Genomic DNA, 12280 nt, shown 5'->3' with positions numbered 1-12280 from the left:
AACGATTGCTTTTCTCGAAGCATTAGATGAAAGATAACTTGATATTTGACATATCTACTCCAGGGTCTTCCACTCGTGGTGGTGTAGGTTTTAATCTTGGTGATGGAAGTCAAAGAAATCGTGGAAGGCAATAAAGTTATCACTCTACCATAAAAATCGTGCAAGAGCGTCAACTAGCACCCGGTGATGAAAGATTTGAAATGGAAAAAACTTAGCTACAAAATATTGGTGGTTTCTTTAACATGCTAGCAGCTTAGATACAAACTCCTAGGGTGGCTTGAACATTGAAGCAGCTCGAAAATCTACTCTTTATGCCTCAGTTCACCGCAAACCTATTAAGATTTCACCTATTTGCAGAATGCTATCAGGCTATCCTAGGTTACTTTCCGTAGTTACGAAAATAATTCTTTTAATTTTGCTCACCCAGTAGTAATGAGACTCAAACCGGTGAGTTCTTTGCTTTGTTTAATACCACTCTTGATCTAGGCATGTCGGGATGGATCTTCGATGGTTGGGAAAATCGGTAGTTTATATATAAGATTTGATTTCATCCGTTTGATGTAATTGTTATCTTTTTAGTAATGAAAATTATCCTAAAATTAAAGTTTGAATCCAAACCGATTTTACATTTCATTACATAAAATTTAATCAACATTGAATTCAGATACATGATTCTTAAAGAGTTCGTAACATTCATCATACTAAATTCTCTTTCGTTGGCTTCAATAAATTTGGTACGAGCCATAATTTTATGGGAATATAGATAAATAATAAGCTAATATGATTTTGATTAATTAAAATAGAGTCGTTCGACATGACTAAAAATTTATTAAGATACTCACTCGTTATTCGATGGACAATCCAGGATGCTAACCATCCACAAATTTTCTGCATAATTTCTCACATTACCCTTGATTCTGGAAAGTATAACTTTAAGGTTCTTCCCGGTTCTTAAATTTTTATTACCGGCTAACGCCAGCAAAATTTTGAAACATATTGTCCCATCAATTAAAACTACTTAGATTTTATACCTCCATCACATTCGATTGATATCCAAACTCGAATAAGACCAACATCTTCTTCTCGAGTGAAGCGAATACGAGCAATTTTGAACGAGAGATGTAGAGAAGGTGAGAGTTGAATTGTATAAAAGATTAAATATTTATAGAAGATTGATTTTCGACAGTTGGATATTAAAACACTGACCGACATAGACATTACCGAGCGACTAGGACTCTACCGCTCGCCTCAATGGGCTAATTTGCAAACTTTTAGTTTTCCTATTGAGATCGGCATTTACTACTCATAATGACACTGTAATTTATAAATTCTTGGATTTGTTAGGTGCATAGGGACCAACCTAACTAGGGTGAAGGAATAAGCATGATATTTATCACAGATGCATATTAGTTATCCTTTACTTTAGGTTGGCGAAACGCTGACTGGATAAGTAGATTGACCAATTTATTTGATTTCTATGCTTTTTGTTCAAAAAATTACTAGTAAATTATGATGGGAAAAACCACTTTTACTTTACGGAAAGCTGACTTCTGTTTAGCATATTTCAATATAAAATGGATTTATGAATAATCTTTCCTCCCAATTAAAATTATATTTAGAGTTCAATTTTCTATATGCATATCACGTATTGACCTTCCTACATTGAACTTCTTAAAAAAAAACCTCATATTTGTCATGTGAGAACTTCTAACAAATGCATTTTGACACCTTTTTTCTTCATTTACTTATAAAATGGGTGTTGTGTATTTGAGGTTTTACTCAAATTTACATCAGAGGGTGTGCAATAAAAATATTTAGAAAAACTCATATATAGTGCGGTATTTGTTATCGGAGATAAACGCCCATTTATCAGCTCACGGCTAGTTATGGGCTCTTCGTAATACTGTTTTCTATAACAATTCAACTACTGGTATGATTTCTAGTTCTATTGGATTCTTTCAAAATCTTTGAGATGTCCTTACCTTTTTACTAAAAAATTATTTTGGGGATGGGGGTGATGGAAAAGAAGCTTAGTTACAGATCATAATTCTCTATTTGGAAATATCCACAATTCATTAAGCAAAATGCATGATCTTGAAGAAATTTCAAGAGTATGACTAATCTCTTACATTATTTTGTATGGGTATAACTACTTTATGTACATATATTACTTGGTGTCCTTTTTCTTTACTATGATTCTTTTTTCAGCTACGTCGAAACGTGTTTTAGTGTTTTAGCCAAAAATGTTAACTGAAGCAGAGGAAGTTATATCAGTGAAATGAAAGGTGATTTGGTTTTTAACAAATTGCAGTTTCTCAAATGATCAATAGCACCTCTTTTGGCCGATCAAAAACGATCTCTTTGGCTTATCCATGGCATGTTACTAGAAATGTAAATAACTTTATTAGGCTCAATTTTTATTGACTGGTTTTTATTTAGCTAGTTTTAATATGATATAATCATTCCTGGATTGACAAGTATCTAATGCGCAGTTACAAGATACAACACTCATATAGTTGTGGCCTTATGGGGTTAAATGGGACTCATGTGAATATTTAGTATACGGAGGTTAACAAGTGATTTGTTTTCTTGAAACATGAAATTCATTAAATTATTATGGGGCTATTCCACGCGGGTACGTGGTACCCACATCAATTACATTTGGAATCATAGACCATGAATCTATAGGAGCAAAACATTAAAGCATAATGTGACCATCAGTTTTCGGATCAGAATTGCATTGAGGGGTGATGCTGGAATTGATGGTTTTGAGTGTCGAAGATGGAAAGGCCTTCGGTCTGTGTTTTCCACAAAAATGATTGTCTTTTTGATGGACAAGATAGTGTTTATAGGAATTTTGACGATGGTAAAGAGTTCTGTTAAGGATCGAGCAAGAGAGAGGAGAGCATAAACGCGCGGAAGCAATAGACTACATTGATAATAATTCGGTATATAATTTTTATGGCTTAACAACCTATTTATATTGTTCACAAACTTGACGACCACTCAAGGCACTTTCCTACCTAAGATCAAACTCTAAACATAGACACTTTCCTAATATAACTCAAACTCCTTAAAGTGTATATCTCCTAAATATAGACTCCTATATTACTTCCTAATACCCTCCCTCAAGATGGAGCATGTAGATCACGAATGCCCATCTTGGACAAAAGAAATTTAACTTCGGTTTTCTTCTTTCTTCTTCTTTTTTTTTTCAACGCTTTTGCGAAAAAAAATAATCTTCAGACCGTAGTTTAAGGACGTTTCGGTCCCCTTCATAGTTTAAGGACATTACGGTCCCATTCATAGTTTAAGGACATTACGGTCCCATTTTCGGAAGTTTAAGGACATTACGGTCCTATTTTCGTAGTTTTAGGACATCTCGGTCCTCTTCGGAAGTTTAAGGACGTTACGGTCCCATCTTTGTAGTTTTAGGACATTACGGTCCCCTTCGTAGTTTAAGGACGTTTCGGTCCCCTTCGTAGTTTAAGGACATTACGGTCCCATCTTCGTAGTTTAAGGACATTTCGGTCCTCTTCGTAGTTTAAGGACATTTCGGTCCCAATGCAAGTTTAAGGACATTGCGGTCCCATCTTCGTAGTTTTAGAACATTTCGGTTCCATCTTCGTAGTTTAAGAACATTTCGGTTCCCTTCGTAGAATACTTCTTGTACTCTTGGTTTCTTGGTTTCTTCGATAGAATACTTTTTGTACTCTCTCGACAACTCATAGGGTTTCAACCTATTATTGTTGTTCTTTTTCTCATCACCTCTTGATGATTGTTTTCTTCTCTTTTTTTTTTTTTCTTTCTTCACAACATGAATGTTGTTTCTTCTTCTCTTGTTCCAGTCACGCTATTTTTGCGAAACCTTCACACTTCTTTGTTCTTCAAGATTCTCTCACAATCTTGTCGTCTTTACAAAGTATGCCACACCTTGTAGGATCTCCAAGTTTCTGCCACAAACTCTTCAACCACACTTCACTTCTTCCAACATGTTTAACAGCTTTCTGCAATACCTCTGACAGAACTGTCACACTTGCTTCCGTTACGCTTCTGTAACGATTCTTCTTTGTAACACCCAAACTGTTACAAATTTTCAATAACACTTTCTTTGCTTTTTTTTTTTTTTTTTAAACGGACCTTGTGACCATCTAGGGCAGTAATGGTACGTCCCTGGTCTTGACCACAGACTCCTTCTCTGTTTTAAACTCTAGCAGCTACGAACTTAGTTCGTGTTTCTTCCATTGTTGGTCTTCTCTTTCTTCCATCAAACCTCAACCCTTGATCATGGCAGCAACATCTCTGAGCTGTTTAACTTGATTTTAATCACGACCCAAGTCTTCTAGCACCTCCATCATCTCGTCTTCACCAGCAAGAACTAATGGCAAAACCTCATTGCAGACTCGAGCTTCTCTCACTTCACAAACAGCAGCGACCACTTCTCACTACGTCATCCCTTCATCGCCATCTCTGTTTCTTAACCCGAGCTCCATCACAGCAAACATCGAGCTCTTCCTTCTTCACTCCGTGAAGAACATCTGATTCGGCTTCATCTTCTCTGCCAGTATCACACAGCAGTGATCGATCACCATTATTCATCTTTGAACAACCACTTCAATCCATCTTAATTCTCTCGGCACACAAATAATCTTCGTATATTGGCATTGGAAGCAAACACCGTCATGCAACTCCAAAAATCTCGGTGAAATAATTATCTCCAACTCGTGACTCGGAGTCATCTTATGTTCTCGACTTTGAATTCACTTTGTAATCCTTCGACAGATGTCTTGGATATAGGATTAGGGCTATGGCAGCAACACCCTACGCGGCTAAGTCTTCTTCTCAGCTAACTAGCTTCAAGTCCTTTTTTTTTTCAATAAAAATTTCACGAACAAACCCTAAAACAGCTGGACAAACTCCTCAGCAGCAGCACAAGACTACTACTCAGCTTTCATCATTCATCTTCAATATCATCGGTAACAATTATTCCATCACCGATGATCAATTACCAGCCAACCATGTTTGCTTGCCAATCTCCAGTTTTCATTCTTTCTATGACTCCATCTTAACAGCATCAACAGAAAACAGTTGATGTATTCTCCATCGAACTAACAACAGCCAAACATCATCGCACTGGAAATCAAATCTAGGGCAGTAACATCTTTCCGTTCTTTATATAATTCTCCATCTTGCTCCTAGTCCTTCTTTTCGTCAACAAGCACATGAACAAAACCACACGAACATGACTTCACATGCAACAAGTCACGGAGCAGCAAGATAGCAATGATTTTTTTTTTTTTTTTTAACCCTAAAACGAAAACTCTCTAACTTTCTCTCCTCTCTCTACCTCTCACCTTGCTCTGATACCATGTTAAGGATCGAGCAAGAGAGAGGAGAGCATAAACGCGCGGAAGCAATAGACTACATTGATAATAATTCGGTATATAATTCTTATGGCTTAACAGCCTATTTATATTGTTCACAAACTTGACGACCACTCAAGGCACTTTCCTAACTAAGATCAAACTCTAAATATAGACACTTTCCTAATATAACTCAAACTCCTTAAAGTGTATATCTCCTAAATATAGACTCCTATATTATTTCCTAATAAGTTCGGATGCAGTTGATCTGAAATTACAGTCACACGTACATATCCAAATGTTGTGGTGTATTGGCCGAACAATACTTGATTACCTCCTTCTGTTTCGGTTAACCGGTGATGGCAAATAAGCTCCATATAAATAATTTATTAGGGGAAAAGCTTATTCCTAAATCCATCCAATAATATATGGTAGCTAGAGTAGACTAACTGAAGTCAGGATTCCCCTAGTGATATAGTGACTTTCCCGAACAATTTACTCCGGCCACCCTTAAATTCTGCATAAGAGTGAACTCTGGAGAAAGAGAGAGTAACAAGATTTTCTAGAGAGAGAGAGAGAAACAAAGCTTCAAGAAATCCAGAGAGAAAGAAGAAGAAGATGACGACGGAAAAGCAAGAAAGAAAGGATCAGAAAGATCCACTAATAACTAATCTTTTATCTAGTTTCAACAACAATGGTGGTCCTGTAAATTTTACAATTTCATGTTCAGAATGTGGTATTATGAAGAGGAAGAGACACTCATCATCACTTTCTTCTTCGTTTTCAGAAAGCCCTAACAATCATTCATCACCAGCAAATCTTTTTTCTCCTCCGAAAAAGATTCAACTAAACAGTACTAATTTCATCTCAGCTTCATTTTCAAACCCTAATTACCCATCTTCATTACAAACAATGGCCTCTTCCTCTGTTTCACCATCACCAACACTGCCGCTGTTATCCCCTTCTTCTGCTTCACCACCATCGCCATCACTACCACTATTATCCCCTTCCTGTGTTTCACCAACACCACCAAGAAATCTTGATTCTTTTTCAGCCCCCAAGAAATCTTGGCAAGAAATCGTTTCTTCTGCATTTCCAGCACCATCAGGTAATCCTGACTGCGTTCTTTCCCTTTCTTGTGGCCAATGTGGTGGTGGATCTCAAAAACAAGATTCACCATTACAATCAATCTTTTCACCATTATCTGCTTCCTCTGTTCCACCGTCATTAGGGTGGCGCCCATCTCCGTCTCCATCACCACCGCTATTATCTCCTTCCTTTGTTTTGCCATCTCCACCACTTTTATCTCCTTCTCCTGTTTCACCGTCACCAAGAAAGCCCAATTCTTTATATAGGCATGGATTAATCTCGTCTGCTTTATCAACACCATTAACTAGTCCGACCATGGAGGCGACAGCCGCAAATAGTTCTAGCCGTGTTCTTTGTGGTCAATGTAGTGGTGGGTCTAAAAGACAAGATTCCCCATTGTTATTATCACCATCATCACCACTCGCATCAGAAACTGCACAAAGCAACGGAGGTGGTGCTACTCCTCCTAGCGCTGCTGCTGTAAGAACTTTTTTTTTCTGGATGAGTTACTAGTTGATTGTTGTTTACGTTTATTAGTTTTGGATTTGGATGCTAAAATTCAATTGGTTTAATGGCAGAAGAAGAGGTGGATGAGAGTGAGAGATGACTTGAAAGAGATGCAGCGTCAGTGGACGATGAACAATATCAGTCAACAACTCAAAGAACAAAACAATGAAGCTCCTGTTATCGCCGTAACTGAGAAACCACATAATGATATCAACAATCAGGTCCACTTTGTCTTTATGCCTAAAACATTCGTTTATCTTTTCCATTTAAGAAGCTGTGTCAAGCTTTGGTTAACTGTTGTTGGTTATTGGTGGTTGCAGGAAGCTTTCCAGACTGTGTCGTCTGCTCAAAATGTAGAAGCAGTGCAGAAGGCTGTGCAAGATGAAAATGTGAGCATTGACAGAGATGGAGATACCATCAGAGTATGTTACATATGCGGATGTGGGAGACAAAAACAAATCTTCTTTGCCATTACGAATTGACCAACAAGCACACATCTAAATGGTTCTGTAGCTTTGTAAAGATTGCTTGTGCCTGGTGGCCTGGTGCTAATTGTTTCAGTTCAAAATTTATTTCAAAACAATAGTAGTTTCGCTTAAATTGTTTGAATGCACTGTTCCATCTGATTCCTGTTAAAGACCTCCTAATATGATCTGCCAGATGTTACTGTTTCTTTTCTAAATAGATTGCCGTTGATCATATATGTCTAACAAAATATTTCACACAAATACACAAGAATTTTCTTATAGATTTCTGCAACATATCGGATTTTGGTGAAAGATACGGGTGAATATTTACTAGAGCTCTTTCAAAAAGATTAAAATAGTGATGCTTGAGCTTTAAACAATAAATGGAATAATGTAATGAATTCTCTGCACCATTTTGAGGACACCTTTATAGTTTAGTTCTCTGGATTCCTAATACTTGAGAAAAGACACTCTCCATCTCCGAAATAGGATCAAGGATAACAGTTGTCTTACGCCAAGCAATATGTTCATCAGGTCTGACTAGAATGGCTCCATCGTTTGTCATTTGACAAGTGTCCCACCATGATGAAGTCGAAGACATACTCACTTCTTCAACATCAATGTAATTACTCCAGGGAGTAAATGTCTCCTTACTTCTATTTAGTCTGTTTACGAGGGAACCGTGAGGCCACATTACACATACCTTGAGAGAGACGTCAAATCCCTCAGATACCTTGAATGCAGCTCTAGCAAGATCACAGGACTTCTTTCTCGGAGATATAATGAGCAAGAACTCGAGTTTATCTCCACTTACAAGATCCAATGTAGACAATGTCTCCTACGAGAATAAAAAAAGAAAGATATAAGCTAGCAAAAGCCAAAAATATTGGTGCCTGTTTTCAATTTGCCATATGCACTGTTGATGTCTGGTAGATTGTATTTCGACAAACAAATATACAACAACCCACCTCACTAGAGTCCTTCAGCAAACGTCTGATATTCATATGTGGTAAACGTGCCCCAGGTTCAGCACAGGGAACATAGTCCCTTCGTCCAGTTGGAGCTTCCAACACTGTGTCACCTTCTTCAGGAACAAGAGCTCCTGCAAGGTACCTAATATCAGTCAAGCAGGAGTTAGAACAGTTGTATCTGAAAATAATCGAGTTGGCACCAAAGTTGTATTACTCCCTCGAAACTTGAACAAGGCATAAACTGTTAAAACCTTAGATAAAAGTTCAAGAGAATATGCATGCAAGTATGAAATGGTATGCAACATTATTCATGGTGCAGTATTTAATTTGCGTAACTAGATTGAAGTGAAAATCTAAGTTCAAGCCAGTAGTTAAGTTTGGCGGCATGCAACAGAAGAAATTACTGCAGAAACCTCTAGTTATTTTTTATTTTATTTTCCTTTTAGATGAAATAACAAAAACTAATGCGAATTTGGGACCTGAATCCAAGATCTTCAGCAGGAAACTGGAGCTGAAGGCTGTCTCCCTCCTCAAATATCCGCCTTAATTTACCAAGCCTCAATGACCCCAGTGGGTTGTTTTCGTTTAAGAGTGATTCTGAAAGTTGTTTACGCCCTACCATAAAAATTCCATCCAAGATTGCTTTTTGTAAACCAGTAGGCAGTATGGAACCAAATCCACTACTAATTATTCGCTGCACTGCCAAAGGAGAATAGGTAACCAAGAGTTAAACTTGCAGGGTGTGAAATTGCAAATTCAACGGGCAAGGAAATGGAAGTTGCTAGAATACTTCACCTGAGTTTGCAACAGCTGGGTCAATACCAAGTGCAGCAGGAACCTTCATAGCAGCTCTGAAGTTCTGAATACTGAGTGCTGTATTGGATAGAGCAACCTGCACAAAATTCACCATGAGCAGAGGATCCTAAGTCAACCAGGAAAGAAAAAATGGAATGCCCAGAAACAAGGTCAGAAAACTGTACCGGCTTGCGTTCCATTTCATAAGTCTGCAGAAGAGAAGATGGAGAAACACCCTTTATAATAGCTGCAATTTTCCAAGCTAAGTTATGAGCATCCTGGATGCCAGTTTTCATTCCTGTACCAAATATCCAGACAGCTCATAAGCATGAGAAGAAACAATAAAAGAGGATTACCTGTACACTAAAACAGCTGAAGTAGGTTTCTCACCAAAACCACCAGCTGGTGGAAAACGATGCGCAGCATCACCAGCAAGTATTATTTGATTATTTGAAGATACAAACTTCTCTGCAACTTCAGCATGCATCACCCATGGCTTTATACCAATGACATTTATGTCCACGAGCTTTCTGCAAACTAATTTGGTGATTAACTCTTCGCATACCTGCCTCAAGATTTCATATGTTTAACAAAATAGCATCGGAGTAACAGATGGTCAAGACGAAAAACTACTAGGTTCTTGGGTAGATTTCCAACAAACCCTACATTATCCAGCATTGATATTTTCCAAGAATGGGAATACCTTCGCATTGAAATCCTCGAATGTCTGCTGAGGAGGATAGAATGGAAGCTACAAGATAAGAGAAGTAATGAGATTTCCACCAAGGAATCAGGGCATGTACGGCATCATAGTACAATAGCTGAGTCACAAAATACCTGTAGCACAAACTCTCCTTGGTCCAGATCATGTGCAACGAGAACCCCTATTGCTTCCGTGTTGAAGATAAAGAATAGCATTCCAGGTCTCTCGCCGAGTAGGTAGTTTCCAAGATCACGGCTCATGAAATGGACGCTGACAAGCTTTTGCAAGTCCGTTTCACCTTTCATGGCTACACCCATAAGCTTTCTGACAGTACTTCCAGCACCATCAGACCCAACAAGGATACCACAGCGTATATTTCTTACAGTCATTACTCCATCTTTGAGAAATTTCGCACCCACCACGATGCCATCATCAGTAGCAGTTATAGATGCAAACTCATGTCCAAGCAGTATATTCCTTTCACCAATCCAGCCACGGTTAGGACCTTCTAGTTCATCAGAAGTACAAACACAGAAGTTGAGTTTCTCTAATTGCTTCAGTAGCAACTTGGTAAGCTTGTACTGTGAAAAGTGCGCAACAGAAACGGGGCTGACTACCCGTTTGAAATCTGGAGACAAGAAAATCATTGGTGTAAAGCTCCTAATCATAGTTTAATTTTCCTTAGACAATAACATTTGCATTTTATCTCACTGAAAACCTTAGCTCACATGTATTTCTCTATAACCATAGGAAACATTGTATGTATAAAAGACGGCTAAAAAATTATTGGAGCATTTTTCATACCTTGGGGTTGCATATGGTCTACTGACCCAAGCATAGAACCATAAAGAGAGGTGCAGTATATAAACTTCCTCCACACTGCCAGACCATCTAATTTGCGAAACACCTGAAAAATTCTTAAATATAACTAATTGAGATATTTCAGTGAAGGTATAGTTTAGGCGTTTAGCTCTAATACGTTAGGATGAATGTTTTCCCAAAGAAGTTCCCCCAAACTAAACAAAAGAAACAAGTTTCGAGAAAGAATAGCAACCTCCATAGACCGATTGTTAATGAAATGTGCCTGCGGTTCTCTATAACTGCACACTTGACCCCTACACAGAATTTCAAAAATTACAATTAAAATAAATCTCCATCACATACTAAAAAGCAAATACCATATTCCTCTTCTGTTGATAATAGCCGAGGCTGAGGCTGATATATTAAAAAAGCCCAAAAGCAAATACACAGTACCCGTGGTTCTACGTTTAAATATCACATACTTTGTACAAGCCTCGACAACTCCATTAAAGGCAATGCTCATCAAGTTTTCCCAATTCCATAACTAAAATTTAGTTTCCTGTACTCTATTACTCTATAAATAAAATACAGATAATTGAATTAAAAAAAAAAAAAAACGCAAGTTATATAGGAAACAAATACCTAATTTAGTGAGAAGTATAGAAAGAACAAGACCAACTGGACCAGCACCAACAATGAGAACCGGCAGAATTTCATCTCTTTCGTTGATTGTCACATCACTATATCTTCTATTTGAGATGTAATGAATCGGGTAAGCCTTAATTTTGGTTTTAGGGTTGTAAAATCTATTGATTTTGGAGAAAATTTTGAGAAACCCCATGAAGACCACTCTCCTCTCTCAGAGAATGAACATGGAGTACTGATCAAGAGACTAAAATAAAACCAAACAAAAGGGAAATTAAAACGTGAAATGGTTCACCCACGTCGACAAGACGACAGCAGGATTCGAACCTGTGCAGGCAAAGCCCAACAGATTTCGAGTCTGTCTCCTTAACCACTCGGACATATCGACGACGTGTCAGCTTCAATACATAGAAGAAACTAGATTCTTTCCTCCCAGTTAGCAAATCGCACAAGTCATGTCATTTGCGTACGTTTGCAACACCGGGCACACCGGATATTGGATATAGTACACGTCTTATGCTTACTGCTTTTTTTGTAAGTAAGAATTTATTCAAAAGACGAAAAGCCCTGAGTAAAGTTATCTCATATCAGTCGGCCTTTTGATATTAAATTTATCTAATAGAAATTTTCCTTTAATACAAGAAGGAGGGATATCCCATTGAAAAGCAGTAATAAAGTGCTTCGCTTTTTTGGCTAGTGTTTCTGTCACTTTATTTCATGTTCTACAGACAAAATGAAAACCTAGGAAGTTACTACAAAGAAAGGTTTTGCGGTTTACTTCATCCAAAAACGCCTTGCTGGTCCAAACGATGTCTGTCGTCTGTCTGTTTAGATACTTGATTAAAACTTCACAATCCCCTTCAATGTTGAAGTCTGTTAGTTTCTTTTCCTATGCCGATGTTGCTGTTTGTAGAATTCATAGAGCTTCCGCCTCTTGTG

The 12280-nt window shown here is 37.8% G+C and overlaps 2 protein-coding genes and 1 non-coding gene across 6 annotated transcripts; 1 reads left to right on the top strand and 2 right to left on the bottom strand.

Annotated features, from left to right (window-relative positions):
* Window positions 1-5772: 5772 nt before the first annotated feature.
* LOC113298170 (proline-rich protein 36-like) lies at window positions 5773-7658 on the top strand. Of its 2 annotated transcripts, none has more exons than XM_026546863.1 (3): window positions 5773-6932; window positions 7034-7180; window positions 7280-7641. In XM_026546863.1, exons 1-3 carry the CDS (start codon window positions 5982-5984, stop codon window positions 7439-7441), a joined length of 1260 nt encoding a protein of 419 aa, XP_026402648.1. In that variant the 5' UTR covers window positions 5773-5981; the 3' UTR covers window positions 7442-7641. The 2 variants fall into 2 exon arrangements, with proteins under 2 accessions (XP_026402648.1, XP_026402646.1); XM_026546861.1 differs by having other exon boundaries at window positions 5776-6932; window positions 7031-7180; window positions 7280-7658.
* LOC113298169 (2,4-dichlorophenol 6-monooxygenase-like) lies at window positions 7633-11592 on the bottom strand. 3 transcript variants are annotated; one of them, XM_026546859.1, is made up of 11 exons: window positions 11339-11592; window positions 10950-11010; window positions 10700-10802; window positions 10030-10523; window positions 9896-9943; window positions 9583-9757; window positions 9378-9490; window positions 9193-9289; window positions 8877-9096; window positions 8395-8539; window positions 7633-8264 (listed from the first exon to the last, which is right to left on the bottom strand). In XM_026546859.1, exons 2-11 carry the CDS (start codon window positions 10953-10955, stop codon window positions 7854-7856), a joined length of 1812 nt encoding a protein of 603 aa, XP_026402644.1. In that variant the 5' UTR covers window positions 10956-11010; window positions 11339-11592; the 3' UTR covers window positions 7633-7853. The 3 variants fall into 3 exon arrangements, with proteins under 3 accessions (XP_026402644.1, XP_026402643.1, XP_026402645.1); XM_026546858.1 differs by lacking the exon at window positions 11339-11592 and adding an exon at window positions 11179-11313; XM_026546860.1 differs by lacking the exon at window positions 11339-11592 and adding an exon at window positions 11150-11241.
* A 55-nt stretch (window positions 11593-11647) lies between these two features.
* TRNAS-CGA lies at window positions 11648-11729 on the bottom strand. Its single transcript has one exon. It is a non-coding gene; the product is annotated as a tRNA-Ser (tRNA).
* Window positions 11730-12280: the final 551 nt, after the last annotated feature.

Source organism: Papaver somniferum, chromosome 7, assembly GCF_003573695.1.
Source record: "Papaver somniferum cultivar HN1 chromosome 7, ASM357369v1, whole genome shotgun sequence".
Lineage (NCBI taxonomy): Eukaryota > Viridiplantae > Streptophyta > Magnoliopsida > Ranunculales > Papaveraceae > Papaver > Papaver somniferum.
The sequence above is the reverse complement of the archived record's forward strand: the minus strand, read 5'-3'. Positions and strand labels throughout refer to the sequence as shown.